Source organism: Dipodomys ordii, unplaced genomic scaffold (genome assembly GCF_000151885.1).
Source record: "Dipodomys ordii isolate 6190 unplaced genomic scaffold, Dord_2.0 Scaffold19, whole genome shotgun sequence".
In the NCBI taxonomy this organism is placed as follows: Eukaryota; Metazoa; Chordata; class Mammalia; order Rodentia; family Heteromyidae; genus Dipodomys; species Dipodomys ordii.
This window is the reverse complement of record NW_012267235.1, coordinates 1406419-1418754: the sequence shown is the minus strand read 5'-3', so window position 1 is coordinate 1418754 and position 12336 is coordinate 1406419. Positions and strand designations below refer to the sequence as shown.

At 44.8% G+C, this 12336-nt stretch overlaps 1 protein-coding gene across 3 annotated transcripts in view; it reads left to right on the top strand.

The window, feature by feature from the left end:
- Window positions 1-6457, top strand: part of Aatf (apoptosis antagonizing transcription factor) — a 101726-nt gene extending 95269 nt beyond the window's left edge. For all 3 annotated transcript variants that reach the window (XM_013013454.1, XM_013013453.1, XM_013013455.1), the window contains one exon: window positions 6183-6457. In XM_013013454.1, coding sequence (XP_012868908.1) covers window positions 6183-6246 — 64 coding nt within the window. In that variant the 3' untranslated portion in view covers window positions 6247-6457. The remainder of the gene's footprint in view (window positions 1-6182) is intronic.
- Window positions 6458-12336: the final 5879 nt, after the last annotated feature.

The following is a 12336-nucleotide window of genomic DNA, read 5'->3' as shown; positions in this document are numbered from 1 at the left end:
GGCATGTGCCATCATACTCTATTTAGATTATTTGAATAATTTTAATCAGGAGATCAGCATTATTGTTTCTTGTACATTTGAAAGACTGAGGTGTGGTTCTTGCTTAGACATTGTGATCTACCTGAATAGACTTTTTTTAGGGAGCAGAGAACGGCTGCTGCTTCTGGCCAGTCCATCTGCCCTGACCACAGGAGTGCTAGGTGTGTCAGCTCAGGGGATTGTCTTGGAGCTTGGGTTTCTAGGCAGAGCAGGACTTGTGGTCTTAGAGAGAGCAGATAGTAGAATTCCTTCAGGGCCCCTGATGCCATCAGCTTCTGATCTAAAGTCCCACACAGACCATTTGCAGGTTTAATATGCTCCTTTGTTCTGTTTGCCCAACTAACATTGTGAAAGTGGTCGTTGCGGACATGTGAGGAACCTGCATGGAACTACAGGGAATGTGCTGGGCCCATGTGTTTGTCTGGGGGCTATATCGTTATACGTGTGCACTCACTTACCTGCCACATGCTTGAGGCTCACAGCTAGACCTAGACTGTGCCCCTGAGTCCTCGGAAGAACTCTCCAGGAAGTCTGCTCCTCACACATGCACTGCACACACACACATTCTGTCTTTATAGAAAATGGCTGCTAATCCATGATCTTTTTTTTTTCAGAAACAGGTTTTATGATAATATAGTAAAAATATTAAATTAGAAAATGCCTCACTAAGGGTTATAAAACCTTACTACACTAGAGATAGGTAATTATCCCCTCTATAGCCTAAATGACAGTTTAAAAGAAATAAAAATGTTAGTGCTCATTACTTGCTTTTGTAGGTTGCAATAAAGGGTAAGTTAAATTTTAATTCAAGGAAGAGCCCCTGCTATCGACCTTCTACCTTACGTCTGAGTCCTGTTAATTACTCGGTCACTTTTTTTCCAGCATGATACCAACATTAATACGTTTCTATAGACATTCCCACTGGCCATCGAGACCAAGAATGGGGATAAAGTGGGGGAGGTGTTTCAGATTAGAGGTGTGAATCTTGATTCCTAATATGATCAGCAGCAGGAGTTACATATTTTAAAAAGCAACAGCCAAGTTAATTTGCATAGCCTTAAGAGGACCAGAAGTCGTAAACTCCACACTTCTTCTGGAGAGCCAAAGGTAGACAGGGTTAGCCTGGAGGACTGTTAGGCCACCCCTCACACAGCCCAGTCTGGGGTGGGAAAGATGTGTCGGGGGGGTGGAGGGGAAGCGCCCTGCTGCAGATCAGGCTCACTGTGCATCAGCCTTGTGAGTGCCTCGCTTCTTCTACTTCCTGGGATGAGGTCAAGGTGCACACAGTATTTTTGTTTTTCAGATGTTTCAGCCTTTCTCTCAGTTGACTCCAGGCCTAGCATCCTCTAAGTGTGGGGAAAGCTTTGTGTTTCCTATGCCTCCGTCTTTATACTGGCTGTGACAAAGTAGATAGAATTTGAAGGTATAGAACACACTTGGGCTGACCTTTCACAGTTGTCCTGCTTTGTACAAAGCTACTTTGCACTGTCCCTAGGTATCATGAACTGGACCTGAAGGGCAAGACCTTCTTCAGGGTACCAAACCAGGAGGCCAGCTGGAAAAACGGGTGCAGGGATTGAGAAGAGAAATTGCCCATAATCTGTATAAAGAGAACCCTGCAGGTCAGATGGCTTCCAGGTCTTCATTTTTTCTTTTAGGTTTCTTTGTTTTGTGTTTTGTTTTGTGGCAGGATCTCTCTATGTAGCCCAGGTTGCCCTGGAACACATGATCTTCCTGACTTAGCTTTCCTAGTGCCTAGATTCCAGGCATGTTCCTCCACTCCTTGTCTGGTCTTTTATTTTCACTCAAATTATAGGAGAACATGAGTTGGTTTCTCAGCTGGTAGATCATAAAGGTAATTTTTGGTGGTGGCTCACTGTATGTTTTATGTTCAGAAAGTATGAAAAGATGTGATATTGTTATGACCCCTCATTCTTTTTTTGGTCCTGGGGCTTGAACTCTGGGCTTGAACCCTGTCCCTCAGCTCTTCAGCTCAAGGCTAGCACTCTACCACTTGAGCCACTGTGCTACTTCCAGTTTTCTGAGTGGTTTATTGGAGATAAGAGTCTCACGGACTTTCCTGCCCGGGCTGGCTTTGAACTTCAATCTTTAGCAGCTAGGATTACAAGCGTGAGCCACCGGCACCAAGCACTCTCTCATTCTTATGTACTTATTTATGTGACAGTTGATGCTGGACCTTCTTTTGTTCCAGTATATATTCATCTTTAGCTTCATGAACAAATTGGAGGGAAAAGCCTCATCTGTGTCACAAACAAATTGATCTGCAGTACCATATTACATGCTCATTCTGACGTTACTGTATTGTGCTGGCATTATATATATTAGATGCCCTGATCATAATTACATAGATAACCCAACTCAGAAGAAATGCTTAATCATTGTTAAGACTGCTGCCCCAAGAAGTTAAAATATTTTTCTTTCTTTTTCTTTCTTTTTTTTTCTTCTTTTGCCAGTCTAGGGCTTGAACTCAGGGCCTGGGCACTGTCCCTTAGCTTCTTTTGCTCAAGGCTAATATGTGAACCATAGCACCACTTCTGGCTTTTATTGTTTATGTGGCACTGAGGAATCAAACCCGGGGCTTCATGTATGGTAGGCAAGCACTCCACCACAAAGCTACATTCCCAGCCCCTTATTTCTATTTTTTAATTGCAAAAATTTTAAGCATAAAGCAATTATAGAAGAATAGAAATCTGTTGGGGAAGTCAAATGGAAATGCCAGTTTAAAAAACAAAAAGATGGCAGGGTGCTGGTGGCTCACACCTGTAGCCCTAGCTATTCAGGAGACTGAGATCTGAGGATTGTGGTTCAAAGCCAGTCCCCAAGCAGCCAGCCTACTGTTATTTCAACCACCAAGAAGCTGGAAGTGGAGCTGTGGCTGGAGTGGTAGAATTAGTGCTAAGGAACAGCACCTAGGCCCTGACTTCAAGCCCAGGACTGGCATACAAAAATAAATATACATACATACATGTGTACATACATACATGTGTACATGCATGCAAACAAAAAGATGCTGTGAAATTTTCAAGTTAAACTCAGGTGCTAGTGGCTCACACCTGTAATCCTAGCTACTCAGGAGGCTAAGATTGGAGGATCCCGGTTCAAAGCTTGCCTAGGCAGAAAAAGGAAAGTCTGCGAGACTCTTATCTCCTGTTAGGCATCGAAAGGCTGAAAGTAGAGCTGTGGCTCAATTGGTAGAGCACTAGCCTTGAGCACAAAAGCTCAGGGACAGTACCCAGGCCCTGAGTTCAAAGACCCAGGACTGGCATTCAAAAAAAAATTTTTTTTTTCAAGTTAAAGTATTTACTTTTGAGCTGGGTGCCAGTGGCTCAAGCCTGTGATCCTAGCCACTCCGTAGGCTGAGATCTGAGGATCACGGTTCAAAGCCAACCCAGGCACAAAAGCGTCCATGAGACTCATCTCTAATTCACCACTCAAAAACCAGAAATGGAGCCTTGAGCAAAAGAGCTCAGTTCAAGCCCCATGACTGTCCAAAAGAAAAAAGAGTTATGTTACTTAAGTAAATGATGGTGGGTATCAAGTCAGTGTGGCTTAGAGATTTCATTGTATGAATTACAAAGGCTTGCTTGTAAACCTACAGTATCTTGATAATTGTATCCTTTGCTACTATTTAAATTTACTATGAACTGGATGCAGGGTTTGTGAAATTCTTGCAGGGTTACAGGGCTGCCACCTCCTGCCATGCCACTCTCACCAGCACCTAGCACAAGGCCCGCAGTGCTACCCCCTGCTCCTGGAACAGAAGGTTGGACTCATGATGGCCCTGGGCCCCAAAGAGGGCTGTTCCATAGCGGTCTGATTACAGTGCCAAGGCAGAGGGCAGAGAGCTGCTGGAAAGAAGCAGAAGTAGCATGTGGCAGGTTGTGGCCATGTTGGACAGAGATGGTGCAATCTGAAATGGGGATTGAGGTGCTTTGCAGGTCTACAGTGAAGTTGCTTGAGGATGTTTCTCGGAATTGCCCTCTTGGTATCACAGCCTTCCCCTCCCCAGTGTTCTTAGAACTCAAACCACTGTGCCTCCCAGGATGCTTTGCCATAAGCAGCTGCTTATGTTGGTCCACTTTGCACACCTGAGTGTCAAGTGATCAAAGCAGTTGCATTGCTGCTAGGGCTTGGAGAGAGGAAGCATTTGCTCCAGACAGTGATGGCGCTGGTGCAGGTAAGCACGGGTGTGGGTAGGCTGAATAGCACTCAGCCTCATCTCCCTCTCAGCAGCCTGGGGCCATACTGTCCCTGTCCTCCTTCATGCCATTTAATTCTGCTGTTAAGTGGCTAGAGAGATTTGTGTTTACTGTTGAGTAGGCTGGCTTATGTGGTGAAGTCTGGTCAGGGTGGCACTGCTGTTTCTGTGGCAAGCTGAACGCTTGTGTGTCTGGGCTGGTGGTGGCCAGCCACACGATGTGTACACAGGGAACAAAAGAGGTGGCTGGAGCTCAGGGTGTGCTCTCTTGTCAGCAGGCCTCAAGGTGAGAGTCTGGGCAAATTCTTGCAATAAAACCCCTGTAGTATAAATTCCCTGTCTGCCCTGGGGTACGCAGCATGAGAGGTTACTTTACATTTTGCTTTCTATAGTTTAAGATTTTTCACTTTTTACTTTTGTGAAGCTTATTGCTGTTTTCTGATTGTAGCATCTCCACAACTACAGTAGGATGATTTCAACAAAAGACAAAAGTTTTTGTGGGTTTTTTTTTTTTTTTTTTTTGCTGAACTCAAAACACTGTTGGGAAGATAGGGTTTTAGTGATGAGAGCAGAGACACGGAGAGTGTCCTCTGAAGACTATTTTCTTTTCTTTTTTTTTTTGGTAGGTCATGGGGCTTGAACTCTGGGCTTGTGCGCTGTGCCTGCACTCTTCAGCTCAAGGCGAGTGCTCTACCGCTTGAGCCACAGCACCACTTCTGATTTTCTAGTGGTTTATTGGAGATAAGAGTCTCATGGAGTTTCCTTCCCAGGCTGGCTTTCACTGGTGATCCTCAGATCTCAGCCTCCTGAGTAGCTGAAATTACAGGCGTGAGCCACTAACACCCGGCTGAAGCCTATATATTCTTAACAGAGCAGACTGCTGTCTTTTGGGCTAGATCTGAAGATATCAGAGCTGGTATAGCACTCTTCGGGGTTGTCAACTCCCTGGATCATTGTGTTAGCTGTGTACCCCCTGCCTCCAGGAGGCCTAGTGGGACCTGTACATTGCAGACGTGGCCACAAAGCCATCTCACATGAGTCTCTCCTGGGCTCCACATCTCCCTTGGGCTGAACCTCCTAGAACTGTGTGTCTCCTTTCTGCAGGAAGAGCTGCTCCATTTCCACGGAGAGTGTGCTGGAACTTCTGTCTCATGTCCCTGCCTGCTTTGACATTTTCCAAGCCATGGCCGATGACTTGTGTGTGTGTGTGTGTGTGCGTGTGCGTGTGTGTGTGTGTGCACGCGCGTGCGCGTGCATGCCACGTACATGCTGTACTTAATACAGACAGAGGTAGGAAGTGATCACTTAATGTATTTTCATGTCACCAAGACTCTGCCATGTTAGGATTTTTCTTAATGTCAAAACCCAACTTTAGAAATAAACGTAGCCAATCACATTGCTTGTTAGGCAGAGACTAGAGAAAGCAGTCTGGGAGTGGGGGGACCCTGGTTCTACTCCTGAACACATGATGGTAATTGGAATCTTGTTGCTGGGTCATTTTCATTGTTTTTCAAGTACTGCCAAGCCCAAGAAAATGTATGAAAACTAAATTATATCCCCTACATCCTATGTCTGATTGAATCCTCCTCATCGCGTGGCAGTCTCATACATCCTATTAAAATATTCAATCTTGTTTTCTTACTGAAGAGCCTGTCTGTAAAGGGCAAACTTATAGAAAACTCATTCCCTGGAGACAGGGTATCTGGCCACACTGGATTATTTACATATTTTACTGTTTGATTGGCTGCTTGTGGGTTTCATATTCTTGTATTTGTGGATAAGAGCTGTGAGATGCATTTTTTAATTACATGGCTATGTTTTCAGTTGAGGAAACAGATGAGGGTGTTTCCTTGCTTTGTAGTTTTCTTCTTAACCTTGAAAAGTTAACCAATGTGTTAACCAATTTATTTTGTTTGTGTTCTAGGACAGAGTTGTATCGATCTCTTTTTGGCCAGCTCAGCCTTCCTGACACAAGCCATGGAGATTGACATCCCCTGTCGCCTCTGCTGCTGGCCCCGGGCTCCCATCACCCACCACCACCACCTGCCTGGTGGTCCAGACGCAGGCCACCATGATGTAACGGGGCTGACTCCGAGGACATCCCTGAAAAGGTGCTCTGTTCAGACCCTGAACTGAACGATGGAGAGCACAGGGCCCTGTCCTTTACCATCACAAATAAAGAGTGTTGTCACATCGCCACCATGTGTGATTTCTTAAGCAGCACAGAGTAAGTCTGATTTGGAGTTGTAGCAGGATGACATTTGTTGGGAGACATTTTGTTGTTGTTGTTGTTGTTGTTTCTGTTAAGATGACCTCATTCAATATGAACCCCTCTACATTTTCTTTGTCAATTCATCCATTAATGGGCCCTTCAGTTTTCTCCACATTTGGGTATTGTGAACAGTGCTTCAGTAATTGGGAGGCAGATGTCCCTGGGTCTCAATCATTTCCAGGCTTTTTGATACGTTCTTAGACTGCTGGGTCATATGTAGATTGGGGTGTGTCTGTCTGAGACTTGGAGTCATGCACAGTTCCTGGACTACTACTAGGCTACATAAACTCACAACTCTTTTTATTTGACTTTTGTGGGTAGATGGATAGAAGAATAAAATATGATACACATCCACAGTGGAATACTACTCAGCCTTAAGCAAAGAGTCTTGTCGTTTGTGACAGCATGGCAATCCTGCAGGGCACTGTACTGAGTGAACTAGCAGGTGCAGACCCGCACCTGCCACACAGTTTCCCTTGTAAGTGCAATGTCAAAGCACTGACTTCAGAAGCAGAGTAGAATAGTGGTTCCCAGACCTGGAGGAGGGGTGGGGACAGTGTCATTTAGGCAAGCCTCACACTGCAGGATGATTGTAGTTAATAACATGTTGTATATTTCAGAATAATAGGAAAACTAAATTGCAAATGGCTCACCACAAAAGGATAAGCAAGTAAGCTGATGGATGTGTTAAAGAACCTGATCTAACTTTAATCCATCATCTATCTATTTTCCTATCTATCCATCTAAACATCACCTTATTCTACTCCAGAAATAAATACAATTAGGACTTTTAAATGAAAAATAACTTTTAGGGTAGAGTACTTGTCTACCCATGCAGAAAGCCCTGGGTTTGATCCTTAGCTTAATGAAAAGGTCCTAAATTTAAAGTTACTATTTTTTTTGTCAGTTTTGGGGCTTGAACTCTGGGCCTGGGCGCTGTCCCTCAGTTCTTTAGCTCAAGGTGAGCGCTCTACTACTTGAGCCATAGCGCCACTTCCGGTTTTCTGATGGTTAATTGGAGCTAAGAGTCTCATGGACTTTCCTGCCCGGGCTGGCTTTGAACCGCAGTCCTCAGATCTCAGCCTCCTGAGTAGCTAGGATTACAGGTGTGAGCCACCAGCACCTGGCTTTTTAATGTATTGGTTTTTTAATCTTTATTTTTTATTGTTATAAAGGTAATGTGCAGAGGGGTTACAGTTACATAAGTCAGGTCATAAGTATATTTCTTTCTGGACAATGTCACCCGTTCCCTTGCTCTCTCAGTGTAAAGTTATTTTTAAAGAAATATTTGTGTGGCAGGATGCTGCTTTGGTGACGGCTGCATGGCTCTGAGAACATGGGTCCTGCAGGTTGTAGATACTTGCCTGTTTGTTGCTAAATATAGATTGCGGGCTTCTTTTTTTTAAATTTCCTCTTTTCACTTACAGAGATTGTTTCAGGTCCTTCTCTACTTTCCACATTCTTAAATCATTTGTTGAGATTAACTTGTGTAAATCTAGCAGGAGGAGATGATTCACTTGTTTCTTAACCAAAGGTCAAAGGCTGGAATTAAACCCTCATAAGGGGGATTTATTGGCCTGCCGTGGTCAATACGCAGTGGAGGCTGCCTTGCATAAGTAACGTGAGCATGCGTGTTGGAACAGCTGCTGGCATGTCTCTGGTCCCTCCTCAGGATTTACAGTGATGGAAGAAGGGGAGGACTGGAACCAGGTTACTGTGTGCAGTTGTTAGAGTTGGGGTTTGGTGTAACACCCGTTGACAGCTTTGCAGGAATCCCGTGTGTCCTTGGCTTGGGGAATCCTGTGGGTTCCGAATGAAGCTGAATCTTCATGAGGTTTTAGTTTTCCAGTAGTCTTGTCTGCCGAGCTGAGCTGAGGCCAGCCAGCACAGAGCCTCCTCCATCAGTAGGAATCAGGGCTCAAAGCATACGGATTCTTTCCCCACTTAGTTACTTCCTGGGTGTGACTGTCAGGGAGATACATAATCCTGTTTGTTCATGGTTGCCCAAACGATCAACAAATAAAGTTCCACATTCTGACCCCTTTTAAAATGATTATTTAAAAAACTAAAATAGCATCCAATCCTGCCTAGTGAGAACTTTCTGGAAGCCTTATGCTAACCACAAGAGGTAGAAGTCACTTCATCTGGTGAGGAGAACGGTTTAAACAGGTGCTTTAAAATATTTGGGGTCCAGCAAGATTAATTAAAATGAGCTTAAAACTGGAGAGATGAAGCTGAAGGAGCTGGCAGCCTCTCCACGACAGGGCGGCCTGTGTTTTAGAATGCAGAAGACCACCCTCCTTCCAGCCAAGAATAAATTGGAAAGTTATTTTAATTGACACGGATACTGCAATTCAACTGTTACTAGAAAGACAGATTAGTTGATTGATTTGCATTTTAATAAAACTAATACTTTACATTTTGGTAGCTAATACTGATTTTTAAATGAGTTGAGAAGTTATCAGGAGCTTTGATCCTGAGCCTTTTTCAGTGGTGACTGAAGCATTCCTTCCTTTTGTGTGGACTTTGCTAGGTTTATTTCTGCTCAGCTGACTGCTTCGCATTACACTCATAGCCGTAGCCCTTGAGATCTACCAGGACTGTGGGTGGGGAGCTGGTCACTGAGACAGTACCCTGCTAGTGCATCCAGCACAGAGCCTGGAAAGATGCAGGATAGACAAGATGAGAAGACAGGTTTCTAGACGTGTCCCATTTTCACCTTGAACATTATAGCTAGGGATGTAGCTTAGAGAAAGAGCACCTGCCTATATGGAAGACTGTGCGTTTGATCCCCAGCAATGCTAAATGCTTCTCCTCCCAGCAAGTGCAAAGCCTGAATTAGTATCACCACCAAAACGAAACGACTGAGTAGGTATGGTGGTATGCCCTTATCTCCTATGATCCTGACTACTTAGGAAGCAGAGACAGAAGGACTGCAGTCTGAGACCAGACCAGGCAAAAAGACAGTGAGACCCTATTTCAGAAAAAAGCTGGGTGTGCTGGCATAGTCCTGTATTCCCAGCTACTTCAGAAGTAGAAGTAGAATGATAACAGTCAAAAATAGGAATCCCTATCTAAAAGACGTTAAAAAGTAAAAAACAACAACAAAAAAGATGTATGGCTTAAATGATAAGAATACTTGCATAACAAGCATGAGACCCTGAGTTGTTGTTAAAGCTAGAAAAGTAAGACTTAGCTGTCAACCCAGTAGCCCAGAAATAACCTTAAGCTGGGTGTTGTACACACCTGTATTACCAGCAACTCAAGAGAGTCTGAAGATTCGAGACCAGTCTGGAGTATATGAGATTTCTTACTTCAAAGAGAGGAAAAAAGAAAAGCAAGAGAAAGAAATTACGACTATAGTCATCCCATGCTTAGCTCACCATGCTCTTGCATGTGAAGTCACACTGGGTGGTCTCTGTGAACAATACTAAGTGTTGGTGTCTTTTTCTTCTTTTGGACTCACTAGGGCTTGAACTCAGGGCCTTCTCAGGGCCTTGCGCTTGAAAGGCAAGAGGCTCTACTACTTGAGCCATACCGCCAGCCCTATTTTGTTTGTTTTTTAGTATGATCCTGAGGATGGAACCCAGGATCTCATGCATATTTGTTACCCTTTTAAACACAGGAAAAGCAAAATCCCCAGGGCTGGAAGTGTAGCTCAGTAGTAGAGCCCTGCTTAGCAGGAAGGAGGCCCTGGACTCTCAGTAATGCAAAATATATAAATACATAAACACATGAGAAAATCACAAGAGGGGCTGGGAAGGTGGCTCAGGGTAGAGCGCTTGCCTTGCATGCCTGAGGCCCTGGGTTCGATTCCTCAGCACCACATAAGCAGAAAAAGCCGAAGTAGTGCTGTGGCTCAAGTGGTAGAGAGCTAGCCTTGAGCTGAAGAGCTGAGGGACAGTGCCCAGGCCCAGAGTTCAGGCCCCTTGACCAGCCAAAAAAAAAAAAAAAGAAGAAAATCACAAGAACAGAATAAGCAGCTGTGTTTTGAGTCCTTTATTTCCCCCTCACAGGTGGTCCACCACACACTTGATGACACCAGAAGCATCTTAATAGTGCCGTAAATAGTGTGGCAAAAGCTTGTTTCTGCCTTAGTACACATAACCATGTTTTAATTGCTCACTAATAATTGATTTCATTTTTAAATATCAATGTTTAACCAGAATCCTTGTTATTAGACTTCTGATTTTTTTCTAGGTTTCTGCTTTTATGAATAGTGTCCCACATTTGTGGGTAAAGCTTGTTTATTTGTGAAACCTTTATTTTTCTTGGCATGTATATACTTTGAGGAGTAAAGTCCACCAAGTGAATCTAGATTGTGTGTGGGTGTGCATGCACACGCGCGCATGCATGTGCAGTAGTATTGCTGCTCGAACTTGGGGCCGTGTTTGGTCAAATGGCATTTTTGCTCATGGCTGGCACTTTCCCACTTGAGTCACGCCTCCAGCCTGGCTTTTTGCTAGTTAATTGGCAATAGACTCTCACAGAGCCCATTCTGGCTTGGAACTTCCATTCTTCATGTCTCAGCCCCCTGCACAGTTAGGATTATAGGCATGAGTCACCAGCACCTGGCAAGTCTAAAGTCTTGGCACCCATCCATGAGGTTTGTTTGGGGGCTGGGGTCTACGTGTCCACACTTCCCTCGCCTGGGCCATCTGGAGAAGCAGGTAGGACATCTTCTCTGGAGTGTGAATCTGGGGGTTATTTCTTGCTCCTTGGGGAACCCTTGAAATCAGTGTCCATGTCCGGGGGGAGATCGAAGAGCTGCCTGTCATGTGTGTTGAGATACTCTGAAAGTTGGTGGGTAAGGACACAGAGAAGAGCCCAGGTGGGCTTGCAGGACTTGTAGTCTTGTAGGACTTTGAGCTCCTGCTGCTGCTTGCGCTCTGCCGTTCCTGGCGTGGAGGCATATGTCTCCAGGGACACGTGAGACATCCCGCCCCCACTTCCCTGAGTGGGAGGAGAAGCTGCCGCATGTCAGCTGCAGCCAGCCCGGCACGCGCAGCCGCTCAGCTTAGGAGTTCTAGAAGGAAGCAGGTGCTGCAAGGTGAGGGCAGATTTAGATAAGACACTCGAAAACAAAATCATTGGATTAAAAGGTGTGTGGCTCACACCTGTCATCCTAGAACACTGGAGGCTGAGGCAGGAGGATTGAGAGTTTGAAGCCAGACTGGGCTACACTGAGAGATCCTGCCTGGGAAAAAGTTAAAAATACTTCTGGACTGTGGACTGGGGAGTGTAGCTCAGTAGTCGAGCATGTGTTTAGTGGATAGAAGGAATTGATTCCCAGCTCCAAAAACAAACAAACAGAGGGCAATGTAGCAAAACAGATATTTCTTAAAGGAGGACACGTAAGTGTTGACAGATATATGAAAAATGCTCAGTCCCACCAACCATCAAAGAAAAGCAAATGAAAATTACAGTGACGGCTGGGAAGGTGGCTCAGTGATCGAGTGTTTGCCTCACATGCATGAGGCCCTGGGTTCGATTCCTCAGCACCACATAAGCAAAATGAAAAAAGCCTGAAGTGGTGCTGTGGCTCTAGTGGTAGAGCGCTAGCCTTGAGCTGAAGAGCTGAGGGACAGCGCCCAGGCCCAGAGTTCAGGCCCCAAGACAACAACAACAACAAAAATCACAGTGAGTACCACACTTGCTAGGCTAAAAGATAGACTCACAGGCTAGTGATGGTTGTAAAGATTAGTGTAGTCGTGGAAAATAGATGAGAGATTTCTCAAACAATTACAAGTAAAACTTATATGATCTAGCAGCTGCCCCAATCCTAGGTATATAGCAAATACAGTTA